General features: G+C 55.0%; 5 protein-coding genes across 5 annotated transcripts; 2 read left to right on the top strand and 3 right to left on the bottom strand.

The window, feature by feature from the left end:
- Window positions 1-10: 10 nt before the first annotated feature.
- On the bottom strand, window positions 11-2,432 carry F5144DRAFT_586238 (uncharacterized protein). The gene is made up of 4 exons (XM_066789746.1): window positions 1,691-2,432; window positions 1,490-1,630; window positions 976-1,344; window positions 11-922 (listed from the first exon to the last, which is right to left on the bottom strand). Exons 1-4 carry the CDS (start codon window positions 1,973-1,975, stop codon window positions 416-418), a joined length of 1,302 nt encoding a protein of 433 aa, XP_066638916.1. The 5' UTR covers window positions 1,976-2,432; the 3' UTR covers window positions 11-415.
- A 645-nt stretch (window positions 2,433-3,077) lies between these two features.
- F5144DRAFT_391014 (uncharacterized protein) lies at window positions 3,078-5,836 on the top strand. Its single transcript, XM_066784709.1, has 5 exons — window positions 3,078-3,427; window positions 3,495-3,772; window positions 3,858-3,997; window positions 4,058-4,451; window positions 4,591-5,836. The coding sequence occupies exons 1-5, from the start codon at window positions 3,253-3,255 to the stop codon at window positions 5,686-5,688; spliced, it is 2,085 nt and encodes a 694-aa protein (XP_066638915.1). The 5' UTR covers window positions 3,078-3,252; the 3' UTR covers window positions 5,689-5,836.
- F5144DRAFT_391070 (uncharacterized protein) lies at window positions 5,836-6,771 on the bottom strand. The gene has a single exon (XM_066784710.1). The coding sequence runs from the start codon at window positions 6,644-6,646 to the stop codon at window positions 5,984-5,986; it is 663 nt and encodes a 220-aa protein (XP_066638914.1). The 5' UTR covers window positions 6,647-6,771; the 3' UTR covers window positions 5,836-5,983.
- Window positions 6,772-8,813: 2,042 nt separating this feature from the next.
- On the bottom strand, window positions 8,814-9,216 carry F5144DRAFT_586226 (uncharacterized protein). The gene has a single exon (XM_066789745.1). The coding sequence runs from the start codon at window positions 9,143-9,145 to the stop codon at window positions 8,921-8,923; it is 225 nt and encodes a 74-aa protein (XP_066638913.1). The 5' UTR covers window positions 9,146-9,216; the 3' UTR covers window positions 8,814-8,920.
- A 6,209-nt stretch (window positions 9,217-15,425) lies between these two features.
- Window positions 15,426-18,745, top strand: F5144DRAFT_606846 (uncharacterized protein; the record flags this gene model as incomplete). Its single annotated transcript, XM_066791516.1, has 4 exons — window positions 15,426-15,845; window positions 15,912-16,022; window positions 16,089-16,413; window positions 17,427-18,745. The coding sequence occupies 4 exons, from the start codon at window positions 15,426-15,428 to the stop codon at window positions 18,743-18,745; spliced, it is 2,175 nt and encodes a 724-aa protein (XP_066638912.1).
- Window positions 18,746-19,074: the final 329 nt, after the last annotated feature.

The raw sequence follows: 19,074 nt of genomic DNA, 5'->3' as shown, positions 1-19,074 counted from the left end.
GTGATGGGGCGGGTTGAGGGAGGGTGGTTGATGGGAGGTTCGGGTTAGGGCACGGGTTGATGGGTGGTGGTGGTGGTGGTAATGAATGATGGTTTTGGTTTCCGGCTTGCGAAGCGTTTCTGGTTCGTCGAGGGTGCGGTCGTAGCAGGACTGGCAGAGTACCTCCATATAGCGCGCGAATCTCACTTTGTTTACCCGCTTGGTAAATCGTTGATACAAAAGTTGCAGAATCGGAGACGAATGATGGGGGTTGAGCCATTCGTAGTTGGATATTGCTCAAGACGATCAGATTATCTCTGCATAGGAGGAGAATTTCGCTGGCCTATGCTGCACGAAATGTGCTTAACGTTTTTGAGCGTACACCCTTAAGCCGTGAAGCCCTCATGGCTCAACCGTCACCATCCCCCTTCCAAGCTTACAACCCCCGAACAGTATGGAGTCCCTGTAAGATTTTCCCGGGCCCAAGATTCACAGCAAAGGACGCCGCAGCGATCCTGTGGTGGTCGCCGTCCGAGGGAGGCGGCACCTTGGGGCAGAACTGCGGCGGGGCAGGGTTGTCACCCTTGATAGTCACGGCGCTGACGCCCATGGTGATGTAGTCGGCAAACTGGCCGCCGTACTGAATGTACATGTTGGTGCTGGTGTCGAAAATGTCGCTGACCGTCAGCTGCCGGCCGTCGTTGTCGCCTGTCCCCATGGTGCCTTTTGGGATCTGGATCCTGAGGCGAAGACCCATCTTCTCGTCGATGTTGCCGCGCACCCAGGTGAAGGTGCCGTCCGGGATGGGCTGCAGATCCTGGCCAGTGCCATCGACGTCGAGTTGGAAGTTGGCCGTGTTGAAGTCTCGCATGTAGATCGCCACGGGGTCGGCGATGGAGATGGAGTTGCCTTGCTGGGCGAGTGTGTTGACGCCGATGCCAATCTGCGGCCAGTTAGTACCGAATAACAAGACAATGGGAACAAAAAAGGACGCACCGTGGGATCCGAGTTCCGCTTTGGGTTCCCATACTTGGAGCAGTTGCAGAGCGTGGTCTGGTCCGTGATGAGCTGGCCGCTCGGGTTCTGGCGAAGGACGGTGGCTTGTGCGGCGATGTCTATCTCCGCTCCCAGAGTGTTGTTCACTTGGGCGAGATGCATAATGCAGCCGGGATTGACAGTCGTTAAGCCATCCTCCGGATGTCCCGGGATCTTACAGACCACTCCATTCCACTTGTTATACGGTTCATATTGGCCATCCTTGTTAAACAAGTCCTCCTTCTTGATCCGATTGGCGAAATCAGGGTTGGCCTTCTTGTACAGATCAAGCAGGGTGTCTGGCGCATTGCTGCCCAGGAAGCTGAAGTACTGCCACGTAGTATCATTAGTACGCTTTGTTCTTTTTCTTCTTCTTTTTCTTCTGTTTTCAATGACCCTCAGAGAGTAGAGGGGGACCAAGAACACCGCAATTGGCGGACAAAGGACACCGTCGCGAAGCTGTCTGCTGGCTTACCTCAAATCCTTCACAGGTAAAGACGATGTATTGGATCCTGTCCTCGGAGTCGACATTCGTGCTCCACTCCAAATACTCGTCCATGACATCCCGGTGGCCTTCGACGGTTGGCCACCGGTCGTTGGGGTCTTCTCTCGCGATCTGCAAAGCATTGTCAGCATTCCAGACTCTGAACAAAGAGAGAGGAGGGTGAAGTCATACAAGTCCGGGGAACCCAATCCAAGAGATGGGTTGAGGAGGCTGTGCCGTGTTAAAGGCGGTGACTGTCCCGTTGAAGAACTGCGTGAGAGGAGTCCGGGTCACATTCGAGCCGCCAGTCAATGGTGTACCGTCGGGATTCTCGGCTGTTATCTCGGTTTCCATCCAGGACGACACCTCCTGCGACCAAGCTGCCTTCTGTTCCGCACTCAAGCCATCGTTGACGTACGGCCAGCCTGGAGGATTGAGTTCAGGGAGGACCTGTGCGTAAACGTCTCCTGGCGCCATCTTGGAATTTCGACTAAATTGTAGTAGTGGAAGTAGATCAAGAATGAAGGACTTGGTCTCCTGTAGAATTGTGCCTACCTAGGCAGTTGAACTGACCAGGCCTGAGCTACGTCACAGGCACCCGGATTTATATAAAGATAGCTCGGGGATCAGGGCCCGAAATTTGCTCCAAATCCTCTTCATACACATCTGGTAACTCGCGTACACCTATCTTGATTCGGCTTCCTTGCCCCCGCCACAGCGGGGAGCCGGTCATCTTGACCAGTGGGATTTGAGAATTTCCCGCTTGAGCCGCTCCCCCACGATCATCATGAATTTTCTTCCGTGATAGTCCGTTTACGTTGGCACTGTGTAAGCCTTGTCCGACTTGACGACGTGAAGCTCCACGGACTATGGCTGGTATTCGGACCGCCAATTTTGAGGGTGCCCCTGAAGTGCACTAATTGGACCACGTTCTTGAAAGTAGGAACAGCACGACATGATGCACAGCCATCAATCGGGCTATACCCCGCTTCATGAACCCCTTATGAACTGACTGCATAATTAATTGGTCAAAAACTGTGCTGCTGTTACCCAAATGCATTTCAGCTCAACGCATCTCAGACATCGCGCCACTCAAAGGTCTAGGTCGAAAGACTCAAACTGCTAGAGGCCAGCTGAGGGAAATTCAACGTAACCGTGACTCATGGATACGATAACACTACTCGTCGGCCTTTCCAAGATCGGCGATCCGAGTACCCCAACAGAGGGGGCGGCCCGCCAAGTACTCCTGCACTTCCCCCGCTTGAGGCAAAGGAAGCGCAGGCTCCTCCCTACCCCATCGTGGTTGGCCAAAGGAGGACCGCGACTCGAGGATGCCTGTGTGTACGTCAGCACCTTGTGCCCACAGGTTACGTTGCTTGCAGAGTAGAGCATCAACATGTACATGAACTTTCTAGCGGCCTCCGGACAGTACTTTCAACGCGTACTGGACAGAGTGTAGGACAGCCGGTACTTACAGGTACGAGTCCTAAGTGGTACAGATACGAGCTTCCGCACAATACCTGAGGAGTTGCCTTGTAGCAAGGGGCGATGACCGACGCCCAATGTGTGATGGGTCCGGGCCTCTGTTCTCTTTATGATATCAGGCATCAACTTCGTGGTCGAGACAATAGCATTGCATATTATGCTCGTTTCTTCCTGCACTCCCATAATCCCTCCAACCCACATTGGTACCTGGTCCACAACTCGGCAATCACACCTCTTTACATTACTGTTTACTTGGGCCCCACGTCACCATGCCTGTCCCTCTGTACTGGCGACAATTCACACGAGATGGCAGCCCTGATGTTGACACCCAAGCTGACGCTGTCTTCTTGGCGGCCAATTTCACTGACCACTTCGGACAGTGGCTACAAGAAGGGGACAACGCTTTAACTCGATCTTTTGATGCTCTTGTCATGCCCTACTGGAGTGAGAAACCCACGCTGGAATTGCTTTCCGGCTTGATTCCATCCCGACATACACTGACAACCTGAAGCTGGCTCCCGGGAGTCTCCCTCTCGGTACAAGGTGTCGACGTTCATAGTCGCAGACGGAAGCTTCATCCAGGCAGGCCAGACGCCGGATTGGTCATGGTTCAATCCCCACATACGTCTGGTAACGTTGGTTTGCCAGGCTAGCCAGTCTTTCTTCGCTCCGTCCCCGACGCAGTGGACGCTGTGCATCGTGGGGTCGAGCTTGCTATACTCTGAGGACCGATATGAATCTTTCCTTCAGGTGGCGTCATGGAATGGGTCTGAATTCAGGTTTTATCAGGTCCGTCCTCCTGCTTTGCTTTACCCAAAAATGGCCCGGCCTCTCTGCTAGGCACCTGCATACATGGCTGACATGGACGGTCTAGAACGACCTTGTCAATGGCACCAGCTCTGGATCGTCCTGGAACTACTTCGGGCAATCAATGGACGCCTTTGGGGCCAGTGAGTATCTTGGTCCCTTCAACGGCCATGTCAACGGCGCCTGCATCATGAAGGAGCTGCACAGGTAAGGCCCATTTCTCGTCCCGTGGCCTTGGTATGTCGCTGGTGCTGACCATCCCGCCAGCCCCTGGCTCCACTGGTACCGTCTCTCGGGTTCCTTCCGGTCGTGTTTTAGCCCGGATAACGTCGCCACGTTTGAGAAGGCCCCCTACATCACCACGCCCGGACTCGGGCTTCTGTCGAGCGCCAACGGCAGTCCCAACGAGCTGGAGTCTGCCGTGAAATCAGGCATTTCCAACTGGACCGTCAAGAGGCTGAAAAATGACTTTATCGATACGACGCAGAGTCCTTCGAAGCCCCTACAGATCCCAACCCACATCCCACGCTGGACGGCCCATATGTTCTTGACAACAACCATCAACATCGGAGCGGCAGTATCGACATCTAATCCAGGTGTGTATGCCTTGCCATACGACCACTTTTACGACAATGAACTGCTCCAGAACTTTGACTTGATTGTAAGCACAACTCCCGCCTCCCTTCCGGTCACCTAGCTTTCTCTGGTTTGGTCCCTTGTAAACCTATCTTTGCGCCAGTCTGTGGACCGTTTCAGGTGAATAGCGCGTACTGATTGGTGATTTTTGACTGGGCGTCCAGCCCTCAGATATGAAGATGAATGCGACCTTCAACGAGAGCGACTACAACACGGCAGCGAAAGATCTTGGGCTCTCACTGATCCAGGAAGTGGACCCTGATAAACACCCAACCGTCAAGCCTGATTTGACGCTGCCGTGGCAGTCGCTTGGGGGAGACAGGCGAGATGAGCCCAACTACCCGGACATAGGCTATAAAATAGCCCTTGAAGGCGAGGGTATGTCGCCGTTCAACTTCTTGCAGTCTTCGTACGAGGACGCACAAGGGGTAGTCAAGTCCCAGAGAATCATCAAAGTCAACAACAACAATCGCCAGCCGTCTTATGTCGGGCTTTTCTCCCAACACACATTCTACGCCATCATGATGCTCGACTTTTGGAATCCCATCTATTCCTGGAAGCGCGGCATATTGATGGGATACGTTCCACAAACGACCAACTTCGATGGGAAGAACTACGACCTGGAGGCAAACTTTATTGCCAATGTCACAAAGTCGCCGTATGCCAGCAAGCTGGATTCCTCTGAGTACCAATTCCTGCAGCTACTCAACAAGACGCTAGCGGACTTCCAGCAGATGATCCGAGACTACCTCACCGCTGTCGCCAACCGCATCGGGAACGAGCCGGTGCAGGCCCTCCAAGACTACCTCAAGCTCGCCGAGTCCCGCAGACGCATATACCGACCTCTGCCCCTGGACGAGTTCGGATACAGTCTGCCGTTTGCAACCAAGGTCCCCTTCACTCCGGGCAAAGACTTACTGGAGATGACGCCGCAGGGGACGATTCAGGTGATGGATCAGCGGGGCCAGGATTTCCTGAACGCGTGGACCACTTCCCTCGCTGAGCCGGATCCCCACGTGGTCCCAAATCTGGATGGGGGAGAGAACCGCGGTAACGAGCCGGGGGCGCCCGCGCTGGCCATAGGCGCTCTTCCGAGACCCGCGAGACTTGCCATTCCGTGCCAGCGTCTGACAGGCCAAGCATCATCCCCCTCCTCTTTCCGTACAAGCCGCCGTGCCCGCCGCACAGGGGGGGGTTGCCCTTTCAGGAATCAGGGCGTCCCACAAGTCCCGGCCGCAAGCTCAGCTGTGGCTGCCGGCTAAGGGTCGAGGAGCCGCGCATCGCGGCGGGCCTGGACAAGGATCCCAGCGTTAGGCTGTGAGTGGAAGGGCTACAAGGTAGGCAGGTGCTGGGGGAGGGAGATGACAAGAGGTTGAGCGGATTTGAGCCGGGTTGGATGGCTGAGAGGGTACAATTTCTTGTCTTCATAACTACCGCTTCTGGCCCCTCCAGAGCAGCCACGGGGCTTGTATGGGCAAATGGTCCAAAAAGCACACAATTCATTATGATTAATAGGCAGTACCTACCTATGTATGTACGTAGGTGACCCGGGCCCCCTCAAAGAACACCAAGAGCCCCCATCGCCACACCCGCAACCGCAACAATCCACGACGCGCCTACAATATTCCCGCCACCCTCCGATGCCGTCGTGCTCGTGCTGCCCGCTTCATCGCCCCCCGAACCACCACCAGCATTCCCAGCAGGTGTTGACGCCGGCGGCGCAGTAGTCACCGGTGTAGATGCCGAGCCAGCCCCCGTCGTTTCATCCCCCCTAGCCTCCCCACTCGGCGACGCCGTCCGCGAAGACGACGAAACCTCACCACCAGCAGACTCCGTCTCTCCCACCTGACCCCCCGCACTCGAAGTAACCACCGGCGGTTGCGCCGCCGTCGTCGTCCTCAGCGTAGCCATCGTCGTCGTCACCTCCACATCCCCCGTCCCCCCCAACCCCCCATTAGTAAAACACGGCATGTACGAAGCCTCGGTCGGGCGCGTCAGCGTGCCCTTGTAGGCGGCGCAGCCGGGCACGTCGGTCTTGACGGGCGCGCGCCCGCCGCCGCAGTCCAGCGGGTCGCAGATCTCGCCTGTGTCCGGGTCGTACCAGTGCGTGATGCCATCGGCGCAGGTGCCGTAGGTGTAGCTGCCGCAGGCGGCGAGGGTGCGGGTGGGGAGGAGGAGGGCGGTGAGGAGGGTGAGGAGGAGGGTTTTGGGGGGTGCCATTTTGGGGTTTGGCGTTGTTTTGTTTTGGGTGGGATGGGATGGGTTGGTTGGTGGGTGGTTGTGATCCGATCCAGGCAAGACCGTAAGTTATGAGTACCTGTGGTGACGATGGGTTTTGGCGGAATGGTGATGAGCAACAAGAGGTGGGATATCGCGGATAAAAAGTGGTGCATGAGATGGTGGTGGCATTGACTCCGTATTAAATACACGATGCGCCAAATTTAGTGGTTGAATCCTCCCGAGTCCGTCCTCAACCAACCGGCACATCGAAAAGGAGATTGGTGTAATTTCCCTGGGAAAAGCACAAGTTCTCTCTCCAAGAGCCGTTTCCAGCCGAGCAAAAACTCTGTCACGGTAAAGCAAAGGCAATTGATAGAGCGGCAGTAAACGATTGATACAGCGGCAGTGCACTTACGTCGGCATGGAAATATGGGAGCTCCTATTGGCTCAAAAACTTGGCAGCTGTCAGCGAATTCCCACTAAAAGCGGTGAAGAACAATGCACTAACACTAACATTGTCGGAAAACATTCCCGAACACTATTTCCCTAGAATAACGTTACCCAACCAATATTATACATGCCCTCCACGTCGCGTAGATCTCGTATTATACAACAAGTTTTCATCACCGCTACTCAGCAACTCCCACTGAGATCTCCGTCTCCGAATACTCGCTTGGACCCTAGGACCACTAGCACGTACGCCCGCTGCCTTTCCTGCCCCAAGTGCTGCATTTCGGCCGCCGCATACTCCCCGATGAGTCGGTCCAGACACATCGCTTTCTCTCTGAGCCGCCGCCTGTGTTTCTAGCCGAGCAAGTGTTGACTTGTTCTTGCTCCCGCGAGGCCGGCCCCTGCCGCGCCGTGGCTGAATCCCATCTGGTAGACTAGCCCCCGAGCGCTCATTTGATTGTCCGTTCTGGTTCTGAGCGCTCAACCGGTCGACAGTTACATAGGGAGGAACTGGCTGGGCCATGTTCTTCGGTCCACCACGAAGTGATGTAGCGATCTTTGGGTCGAGGATTCGACAGTAAGGGTCCGTAGATGTCGATTGCCGTAGGTGCCATCTCGGGTGGACGTCCCATTTCACCAAAGGGACATTGCCTTCCAGCTTTGATAGAATCGTATGGCGACACGGGATACCTAGCTCAAGAGATGGCGTACAATCGTTGTCACAGAGTCCGATGCTTGCTGGCCGGGGGATCGAAGGAGTTGGGATCGCTGTTAGAGCTAGGCGGTACTCCCGTGTAATGAGACGAAGGCCTTTTTGAGAAATGACCCGGGGAAGCTCGCCCAAATACTCGGCACCACGTCCAGTATACTCGCGCAAAGTCAAAACCTCGTCCTCTGCACATGCCTGAATGAAGTCCTTCTCTTGGTCGTGCAGCATGTCGGTAATGGCCTCAACAAGACGGTATAGGTGACTCATGCCGTTCAGGAGGTAAGACTTGACGTTGTTGTTGCTCGCTTCCGTCCCAGAGGTGACCCGGCAGCCAAAATTCCGATACCTCCGGATGAAGCAACGGGCCCATTGCTCCCTTACAGGCATATATGTTCTGTAAAGGTACAACAAAATCGCCTTCTGGTCGCCAAACTCCTGACAAAGGTGTGCCCATGACTTGTCATGCTCCGCCTCGGTCTCCGCAAACATAACCAGCTTCCACAGCATTACGACGCCCTGGTGGTTGTGTGGAACAGGCTCGGAAGACTGGTTAGACCCAGAGTCGCGAACCATCGCCCTCTCGCTTGCTGTTAGGGTTGTCCGGTCCCAGGCGTCCTCGGCGGCACTTTCCTGGTCACTGCCATTGTGACGAACCTGTCCAGGATCCTGTCCTGTTAGGGTTCAGCTTCGTTGAAGGTAATCTCTCGAGGATGCTTAGGTTCGGTGCAGCCAAAAGGTGCACAACAATAGACTTGTCTCAACAGTAGGCTTGCGAGCTTGTAGCGAACTGTAGTTGTGATTGCTAACTGGAGAACTCCCAGAGCTCTCCAGGACGAGTGACTATATACATACTGTTATCACCGTCCACCCAAGGTGTTCACTGGTGACATTCCCATGTCGCTGGTGAACCGTCATTATCACCAGTGAGGTCCTTACTTCACTAGTGATAATCCCCTCTTGGCAGTGATTCCCCTTCGATTGGGTCCTTAAGCGATTGGCTGTCGGCGCGTCCCGCGCCTCCGACTGCAGCCTCCCTGGCCGCCCTTATGGTCATTCATGACACTAACAGGATAGGATCCTGAAGTAGGTTCGTCACAAGTTGATAGCAGCTACCCCTACACATCTAGTTGATATACGGCTTTAACAACCGTATCTTCTTCGGCAGGAGATAGTCGCTGTATAGACTGTTTGGCTTCGCGGTTGGTTTGGTGGCGGCCAGAGATGCGGCCGTAGAGGGTTGTAAATGGAATGTCGAATGCGAGGGCGGCGTCGCGTAGACTTTTGGCCTCTTTTGCGTGCAGGGCGGCGATTGCGGCTTGAATTCGTTGCGCCTTTTCCATTGTCAGAAATGCTGAAATACGTTTAACAACAACGAAAACAACAAAAAACAACAAAATCGACGAAGATTTGGAAGAAACAGGAGGTCGTGATGCCACAGTCCCCCTGACTTATACGCAAATTACTGTGGGGATGGATGGGCATTGGTGGCGTTCTAACGCCTTACCTGTTCGAGCGTTGCATTGATTACGTTAACCGCCCAAACCGTGGCATATGCTGCCAACTTGGATTAGAGACGGATGTCCTGGGAATACTAACAATAAGAGTACAAGAGATATTCTATGTCCCAACCTTCCCATGCAATGCCAACCCACTGATGCAATCTAGCAAATTATCCAAAATTTCGAGCTCCTTCGTGGGTTTTAATCTGAACATGCCGCAATCCAGGGCCGAGTTTCGGAGGAGAACACATCCACGTACTATGCCATCTGTCTCACTTGTACTATGACCCCACCAAATCCGCGAATATAGTTAACCCTAGCCCTGTGACATCTGGAATTTTTGTCAATGCTGCCAGGTGCCAGGACATCAACAATACCAAGCCCACGTAACAGAATCCACGCACACCAGCGCAAATAAGCCAAATAACCCGTTTTCGCAATAAAAACAATTAAACTACAGTACTATTTATCGTTGACTAAGCCGCGCTTGCAGCCCCTGAAGCCCCTGACTGGCCAGTCGCCTTCCGCGATGTGCGAGTAGTCCTCTTCGCCGTGCCTCCCTCCTTTGAAGCCTTCCGCTTCGTTGATGTTGCTGTAGTCTTTCCTCTACCCCCACGGGTAGTATCACGACCTCTGGAGGCTGTACTGGACGGAGGAGCGGCGTTGCTACTACCCCCAGGCGTATCCTGAGCCCCATCGAGAGTCACCCCTCCCCAGGAGGAGGGGGTTCGGCGTATGCTGGGGTTGAGACCTGACTGGCGGCCAGAGGACTTCACACTCTTCGCAGCTTTGCGAGCACGAGGCGGCGAGGCGACGACGATGGTATCGACAGTCGGAGTAGGTGTAGGTGGTGGTGCCGGTTGACTGGCCGGTACAGGTGTAGGTTGAGTCGCTGGTATAACCTCGTCCTCCTCCACGGCCTGGAGCGGAGGTGCGGTCAATACAGGAGCGTTGGGCTTGCTTGCGAAGGCGCCAGATTCACGAGGTCTGCCCTTGAGGCTGGTGACGCGGTCAAACTCCTGATACCGTAGATACTTGTCCTCGTCAAGGAGACTCCTCTTCAGCCACTAGAAAGGATGGAAGTCCTCCTTGACGAGAGATAGCTTCTTCAACTGGTGTCTCTCGAAGAGGTCGTGACTACAGGGGATGCCGTATTGCTTCATGAAGCTCCCAGTGCAGTCGCTCAACGGCGTCGGCGAGGGCCTCGTCCTTGACGGCACAGCGCCCAGCATCATCCTGTATTGCTTCGTAACCATCCCCAGGGCCTTCTGAGATACGTTGTATGGTGCCGAACCAAGCCAATCTGTACCGAGATAGTCATACTGGAGTCTGTTTCTCTCTGCTTCGATGCCCTGCTTGATGTTCTCCTCCATCGCGGCGACCATCTCGAGGGACCGGAGGACAGCCTCGCGAACGCTGCTTCTTCCTGTGATGATGAAGGACTTTAGGTATCTGTTGACAGACTCGACTAGAGATGTAGTCCTCTGGCCGAAATTGAGGTACTTGTTAATATAACATCCGGCCCATTGCTCAACCACCGGCATCCAGGTATCCTCAAGGTACTGTAGGATGTCAGTCTGTTGATGGAAGTAAGCCTTGAGCTTCTCCCAGGCCGCCGTGAAGCCATCCAGAGTCGGAGCGTAAACCACCGCCTCCCAGAGCTTGTAGATGCCGGCCATTGAGTACTCCACGGAGTCTAGGGCCCTGCCTGGTTGACCATCAACTCCCCGACGATCACGATCGACAACGCTCTCTTGGTACACGCGATCCAGATTGGTCTCGTCATCCTCTTGGCTGAAGGGCACCTGGATTCCCTGCTCGGCAGCGATTGCGAGTGCTGCGGCCTTGTTCCACTTCTTTTTGATGTGTAGGGTGACGTTCTTGTTGATGTGGAAGATGCAGATCTGAGGCTGCGCGTTGGGGTATGTTGCGGCAATTGCTCCTCGCATGGCAGTGTCGTAGTCGGTGATGGTGACGCCTGGGGCCGGCCCGCCGGCTTCCTTTCGCGCCCAGTCGACCTTCTCCATCAACCAGTCAAATCCTTCTCTTCTCTCGTTGTTGATGAAGCCAAACCCACAGGAGAAGGCCATGCCGAGATGGTTGAGACCGACGATCTGGAAGAAAGCGAGGTTCTTGTTGTTCGTGCGATACGTGTTGTCATAGAGCTGGACCCAAGGATACTGGGCCCATTGTTCTGAACACCAGGGAGTCGTCCAGAACAATCCCTCCGGCTTCAGGAGATCGGCGTCGTCATCCTGGAACTTAGCCTGGTACGGTATATTCCTCTCGTCGAGCATCTTCATCACCGCCTGGAACGGCTTGTATCCCCTCAGCAGCTTCTTGTTCAGGCGATGGCGACGGTTCCGCAGCTGACGCTGAGTGAAAACGATGCCTGGGAACCGCTTCCTCAGGTCTGAAGCGAGATCGCGAGTCTTGACGGATGGTCGATCGAGGAACTCTTTGATGACGGCGATGTGTTCGGCGGTGAACTTGTTGCTTCCCTGGTAGTCCTCCGGCTCGTGGCCCTCGTGATGCTCACACCCAGTCTTGACCGAGAAACGCCAAAGGCGCTCCCCATCAACAAGCAATGCCTTGGCTGATGCCTCCCACTTGCAACCAACCTTCGCAGTACTTGTGAGGCGTGAGTGGGCGGCTGTGGCGCGTACTTTGCCTTGGTGGCAGCCGAAGTCAACCCGGGTGTAGCCAAAGTCCTTGACCTTGTTGACCGAACGTAGCTTAATAACGGAGAATTTGGCCTGGGCGCAATACTCGTGGAGGTCAGCGAGTAGGCCCTCCAGCGAGTCATAGCCGTGAGAATTGAGCTTGTGGTGCGGTGGAGGGCTCGAGAACGGAAGTGCATCGCCATTGACAGCATCGACATCGGAATCGAGATCTGAGAAGCCGCGCTAAGTGCTAGAGGTGTCCGATTCGGACGCGGACAACGTCAATCTACGCAGAATTAGCAGGCGATTCGAATGAGGGTAGTTGCAGCCTACTCAGACGACATCTTGGTTGTTTTGTTGCGGTTGGTGGTGGTGATGCGGTGGCTTGGCTGGATGCCGCGAATGTGGTGGGGGTTGGGGGCTGAATGCGCACTGAAATGCGGCTGCAATTACAGGGCTTCCGTGTATTGGCACCTGGCAAGGCTTTCACGGCATTGACAAAAATTCCAGATGTCACAGGGTTAGGGTTATAATCGCGGATTTGGTGGGGTCATAGTACAAGTGAGACAGATGGCATAGTACGTGGATGTGTTCTCGTTTCGGAGTAACCATCCAAGCCCCTTGTCCAAACTTCTCACAAAGAGCCGGAGGGCACTTTGGCTCGGTGTCATACTGTCCCGGTTTGAGCCGTGGTATTTGGCGGCGGCGGCGAGGACACTAATGAATGCTCTCTCTTTCCTCTCCGTAGGAGCCTGGTCCAGAGGTTTGCCACCGCCGTAACGGATCGTTGTGTCGCCGATGTGGCTGTCCGCGCCATGGGTCGGATGTAGAAGCTGTTACTTTCCACTCGGACCGGTTGGAACTGTTGTGGAGGTGAATCTAATGTCGCCGAGTCCTCGTCGGGGGGTGAGTCGGTTTGTTTGATGCGATCCTGTTCGTGCTGCAAAAATGACTGGCGTTAGCCATCGCTTTCCTTGATACCCCAGGGACTTGATTTAAAGAGTTCAATGGGAGAGAGACGGTGGACCAAAGAGATACTACTTGCCGGAGATAAGGGCGTGGATGATATCAAAATCCAACGATCAAGATCTACCATCTAAACCCATGGGCCGTGATCAGTCCAAGTTCGTGGCTGCCGGTGTTTTAGGAGCGAGAAGCGACAAGACAGCAAATCGCACCTTGAGAGCATATTTTCCTTTTCCGCATATTTCGTCCAATTTCTCTTTCAGTTCTCCAGGCTCGGCGCCGTGTGTCTGAAAGTAAAACTCGAATGGTCCCTCCGTTCCCTGGGTTTCCTCCGTCCGGTATCGTTCCATCCTTCGTGCGGTCGGAGTCGAGGGACCGAAGAGACGTGAAATGGCCCTTGTAGATCGTTTTAGTACCTCGCGGCTCGAACTCGCGGAGAGCGTTGCAGAGATTGGAGGTCAGCTCCAGGATGGGGGGCCGCACATGGATGATGGTGTCAGAAGCGGAAAATCGGTGAGGGAGGCCCTACCGGACCTGCTCACTCCTCTCCAACGAAGCCCGAAGGGGCGCAAGTTAGGGGCGCGGCTTGTGGCGTTGATTATTATGCAGTGTTACCCTTCTGCAGATGAGACTATTGGTCATAAGAATACATGTACGCTTCAGTCTTTTCTGTCCCGCGGACAAGCGGGCGGCCGTCCATGCGGCGTATTTAACAGTAATGGGAGGGGGCGAACACCGCCACCTCACTCGTCCCTCCGGCGTCCGCCGCCAATGATTGTCCGGCAGCCTAGCTTAACTGTGGCCCCATTGCCGACTGACCACGTCTTAGTGTCCCCAGGCCATTTTTCAGGCCCGGGGGGCTGGGGGCGTTCTGAAAAACTCATAGAAACTGTCAAGTGTTGACAGCAGATCCATTTCCAGAAAATGGCTGAATTCGCAGTCATTTCGTCTTGTGACATGGCATGCAATGAACCACGATGTCATTTTAATACTCATGAACGAGACTTCAGGGGCGGCCCCGTGCTCATCAATACCAAGCACAACTTGGAACCGGAGAAACACAGCAGATGTGTGTTGGTGACATGGTACTCAAATGCATATCGTTGTGCATGGCTGAGTCTCGAGAAGACAGCTTCCGGGTCAAGCAGGTCGGAATGTCTTGCATAACGATGTCCTACATTCCAGATAACCCCCCTCGAGTTCAAGAGCGCTTCTGTGGTGAAACCGGCGCGGGTGCAGCTCGCTAGACCCGAAAAGCATCAGTGCCGGCCGGCCAGGCCGTGAGAGTCCAGGGATTGGCTCCCATGGTTCCACGAACCGGACCCTTCTTCCCACCACTACGGCCGTCAATATTCCCATGCTGCAGAATGAGGGGTTATTGCATGCTTGAGCGATGGCTTGAATCGTTTCCCCAGTTCTCAGCCGCAGGCGACGCAGTCGAGGCACGACAAGGCTCGAATGTCGATCTTCTATCAGAAACCATGGGGGTGGTATAAAGGAGTGGGCCTGGGCTAAGCCGACCACGCCCGGTGCTGTACCATATTTTGCTTCCCTTCCCATCTCGTTGCCAGTTCACGATACTCTGCTTCTCGCAATGGACTGGGCTCCAGCAGTCAACCCCTGCCTCACAAAGCGCGATCTAGACGCCTTTCGCTACGACAATACCCAATCAGAGGAATCAAGTGTGCCCACGGTCTTACGGTGCCAGGTAAGTTCACAGAAAGACGGTTGGTGTTCCGCCTCAAAGGGAGGCGCAATCTAACTTGCTTGCTGGTATAGGGCAGGGGTCTTGAAACGGTATCTCTGGACAGCGTAGAGGCATGGAACAATTGGTTTCAGGTCAGTGAAGCGCCGTCCTTCAGTGCTGCTTGAGGATCTATCAGTCCATTAACCATGAACCGCAGAGTGGTATATTCAAAGACGAGCATCTCGACGGCTCGCATCTGCGCTCAAGCTTATCTGGGTTCCAGGTTTTGTAGGCTCATGCCGCTCCCGTGGTGTTTTGTAGACCGTTTCCTCTACAATACCTACTTAAGTACTGACAAACCAGGGTGTCTCCTGATATAAAGCCATTACCACCATCGGACTTCTCCGGCGTTTATGCGCTGGGTAATCCCAATCTCGGCGACTCCCTCGACGATGAGGACAAGCCACAGCCACTTCCTCGTCCTCATCACATCCTCCCATTCTCGAGATCCAATTGGAGTACAGTTATCAGGACATTCATGATCCCCAAGGCGATTCTACACCAAACTAGAAGATTCAAATGTCAATCTACGTTCGTAGCATGCAACCATGGTGGCGCAGACTTGGAGCTACACACGGCCGTGGCGGCACCATACAACCGGCATGGAAGCTTCTCTCTCTCTTGCACATACTTCAGCGCACCCAAGCTGACGTTGGCCGTGTTCTACTCATGCAATTCGTCTCAACTAGAGCGGATAACGAAACTCCTGAAAGGCTCTCCCGAAGTCGCTTCCCATCCGCTCCTTATGATAGGGGTCTTCGCCGAACTCCAGTTGGATCGCATGGAGGAATTGGTGCAAAGAGTGCACGGGTTTTGCGACTTTAACATTCGTGTCTTTACCCTCAACTGGGGCCCCAACAGAACCGCCATGATCAAAAACCTCAACCGTCGGCTGCGCGATGGCATACTGAAGGCCAGGGAAGCCGAAGAGGAGATGCGAGGCGCCAGAGCCCAGCTAAAGGAAATGGCGGACCGCATCGACCATCAAGAGACCGCCTGGGCCACCTGGGCTCCTCCACCGGGCGCAGAAGGTCCATCAGGTCCAAATACCACGGCCGTCTCAAATAGGTTCAAGGGAAGGTTCAAGGAGATTGACAACGAGATCGATGGCCTGATGAGCAAATGCCGGACCGCTGCCGAGGGGCAACAATATACTAGTGATCTGGTAAGTCCCAAGTCCCGACCCCTGAATTGATGCAGGATAACCGACGTTTTACATGTGCTTATACAGTTCATGTCCGAAATCTCGAGACAAGAAGCAAGAGCAAGCCGGCGCCAGGGGACGCAGAGCAAGTTCCTGGCCATGATTGCAACTATTTTCCTTCCCATGACGAGTGTAGCTGTAGGTCCGCCTCATAACGGGATCGATCCCATGGTATAAACGCGCCATTGCTCACCATATTTGCAGACCATATTTGCTGTACCGGCTTTCAAGTTTGACAATAACTGGCGTGATGTTAGATTCAATCCCGTCGGTGGTTCCGAGAGCAACGATGGATCCTCGTCGTCACCATCCGATTCACCCATTCCTGTCTTCTCTGGCTATGGCATCATTTTCATTGTGATATCAGTTTGTTTGACCTGCTTTACCTACTACGCCTACCTCTCCGCAACGTGGCGGCTTGAAGAGAATGACGAGCTTGACCTCATCATTCCCAGTCAAGAGCACAGTTCAGCAGCCGTCAGCCAACAGCCCGGGACCACGGCGGGGTGGCAAGGCAAAGAGGCTAGTGGTTCGAGTTCCAGTAGTCAATCGCCAGCGCAGCTGAAGACGGTGGAGGCTCGGTTTCGACCTCTCAAGGCTGTTCCCGGGGTTCTGAAGTGGTGGGGGGCTAGGTTCTCCGGAAGAGTTGGTAGGAGGCAGCGAAACAACAACCCAGGAGGCAGCCCTGTATGATGCGGGAATTCTTGATTCGCTGCCCGGTTATTATAGTGAAAGTGCTATCTAGCCTAATACAAAGGAAGTTCCCTTCGTTGGTAATAATGAAGAAAGTCACCTCCTAGTTGTCCCTCAGACGGGCTAATACCTAGCCTGACATGCGATCAACTCCGACCTAGGTATCACCGCCCGGAACTAGGCGACATGTGCTCTATGACCCCTCGTATGAGGCCCTGAGAGCCACTGGGCGCCACATGTCGGCAAACCCGCCTCATTCTATGCTTACGTCTTTCCTCAGGACCAAGAACGGTCAAAGCAGGTGTCCTTGGGTCCAGTCCCCTCCGCTCTGGGGCGGCGACGCCACCTTCACCGAACCTGACATATGCGACCCCATTCATAACATCAATGAAGCTACAAAAGTACAACACATTGCCTGATTAGGAGCCACTGAGCCGTCGCAGCCAAGCGAGCAGCTAGCGGGACAATTATCACCGGGCTGGTGTAACCACACACCATGAAGCCCTCACAACAACCCCTTGGCATTTACGATTAAGAGAACTCCCGCGTCCCGGTCTGCAGCTCCTCAGCGTGCCGTACCTGGGCGAGCCTGTCGGGTATTTAAACCGCGCTGCCATTACAGCGGGACCCCATGATCCGGAGACCACAGTCGGTAGTCGGCATATTTAGCCAAATTACGAAGCTACCCAAACTGAACTTCTAAGCCTTGGCCTGCGTTGTTTCTATAATAATACGAGTTACAAAAAGCCCGTTCGATCCTCCAGGAACCCTCAATCGGCGATAAGAATGGTTTGCCCCCCTCTCAAGCGTCGGCTGTGGCAGCCAACCCACTTTGATCCAACGACACAGCCCCCGAAATGCGGTTCTCGAGCCTTCTGCTGACCGCCGTGTCCGCGGCCGCGGTGGTCATCATCCCCGGCGGTGGCGACCCAAAGCCCTATACCGGCGCCGCCGGCCTCACTTCCGAGAATGCCTACTTCCGCGAGTCGGCACCCTACGAGTTCTTCAACAACAGCGCCGAGCTCATCATGACCTCCCTCTCCGTCACCAACATGTCAACCGCCCCCGGCCTCCGCCCCTCCGGCGACTCCTTCGTCCGCGGCGCCATCCAAGCCTGGGGCGAACACCTGCACCTCGTGGTCCGCCCGGACGAGGTGTGGTTCACCATCCTCGTGCAGATGAACTTCTACATGCTCTCGCACGCCGAGGAGATCCGCTCCCTCTTCGTCGACCACGAGGGCCAAGAAGAAATCTACATCGAAGACTACACCTGGTACGACGTCCTGATCCGCTTCAAGGACGAGATCCAGAAACGCGTCAAAACCGACTGGCTCCTCGACTGGATCACCCCCAACTTCTCCACCACCACCGACAGCGACATCATGACCGCCAACATCCTGATGATGGGCCTCAGCAAAGCCTACTTCAAATACATCGGCAAGCAAGTCTGCGGGCTCCCCTCCGTCACCCTCCTCGGCACCCCCTCCGACTGGACCAAGCTCCTCGCCAAACTCGACCGCCTCCCCGACTTCGGCGCGGAGCCCACGGAATACAAAGCCCGCCTCCGCCCCATCCTCACGCGCATCGCGGCCTCCTTCGACGACCCCGACTCCGCCGAGACCCGCCTCTTCTGGAACCAGATCGTCAACGCCGAGGCGTCCCACCTGTGCGGCGCCCCGCCCGTGTACGTCTCCGGCTGGATCACGGGCTTCTACTACTGGCATGACAACGGGCGGCCGTTCGCGCGCACCGACACCCCCTCCGCGCGCAGGCCGCGCCTGACGCTGGATGGGGTCGAGTATCCGGTGCTGGATCTGACGACGGCGCCGGTGGGGTATGCGCGCGCGCCGTTTGTGATGAAGGATTTTGGCGGGATGGAGGAGTTCCCGGCGTATGTGGCGGCGGGGGGGCTGGGGAAGCAGATTACGGAGGGCCCGCCGGAGGGGTATAGGGAGGCGTTGGAGAGGACGGGCGGCGATGTGAAGATGGCGGAGGATGAGACGGGGCATGGTACGCTGAGGCCGTTGAGTGGGTGGATGCTGTATGGGCCGGTTGATCATGAGGTCGTGCAGCCGCAGTATATGGAGGAGGATGAGCTGCTGGAGATTTTGTTCTTTACGAGACAGGGCATGACGGAGGAGACGTGTGGGTTGTTTGAGGCGCCGTGAGTGGAACATGATGGTGTGGTATGAGTGTCGCTGTAGCCATGCATGTCGCCAAACGTGCGGCCTCGATAAACATTCGTCGAAGGAATTGATTGAGCCCCGCCACCTCACTCCTGGGTGATGATTCGAGCAACGTCCGTTTTAAACGGACGCATTGGTATATGTTAAAAAGAGCCCAAGGGCTGATCCATGGTCAAGGTAATGAACAATGCAACCTATTACGAGGAATATAAATTCAGGGGCTCGACATGCATACCTTATCTATATATGGCCGAGAGGAGTAGCACCCTAAGAGGCATGCGAGATGGAATACGACTCCTGGATTAACGTGA

Source organism: Chaetomium tenue (assembly GCF_020726465.1).
Source record: "Chaetomium tenue strain MPI-SDFR-AT-0079 chromosome Unknown F5144scaffold_7, whole genome shotgun sequence".
NCBI classification, from domain to species: Eukaryota; Fungi; Ascomycota; class Sordariomycetes; order Sordariales; family Chaetomiaceae; genus Chaetomium; species Chaetomium tenue.
This window is presented reverse-complemented; position numbering and strand designations above follow the sequence as displayed.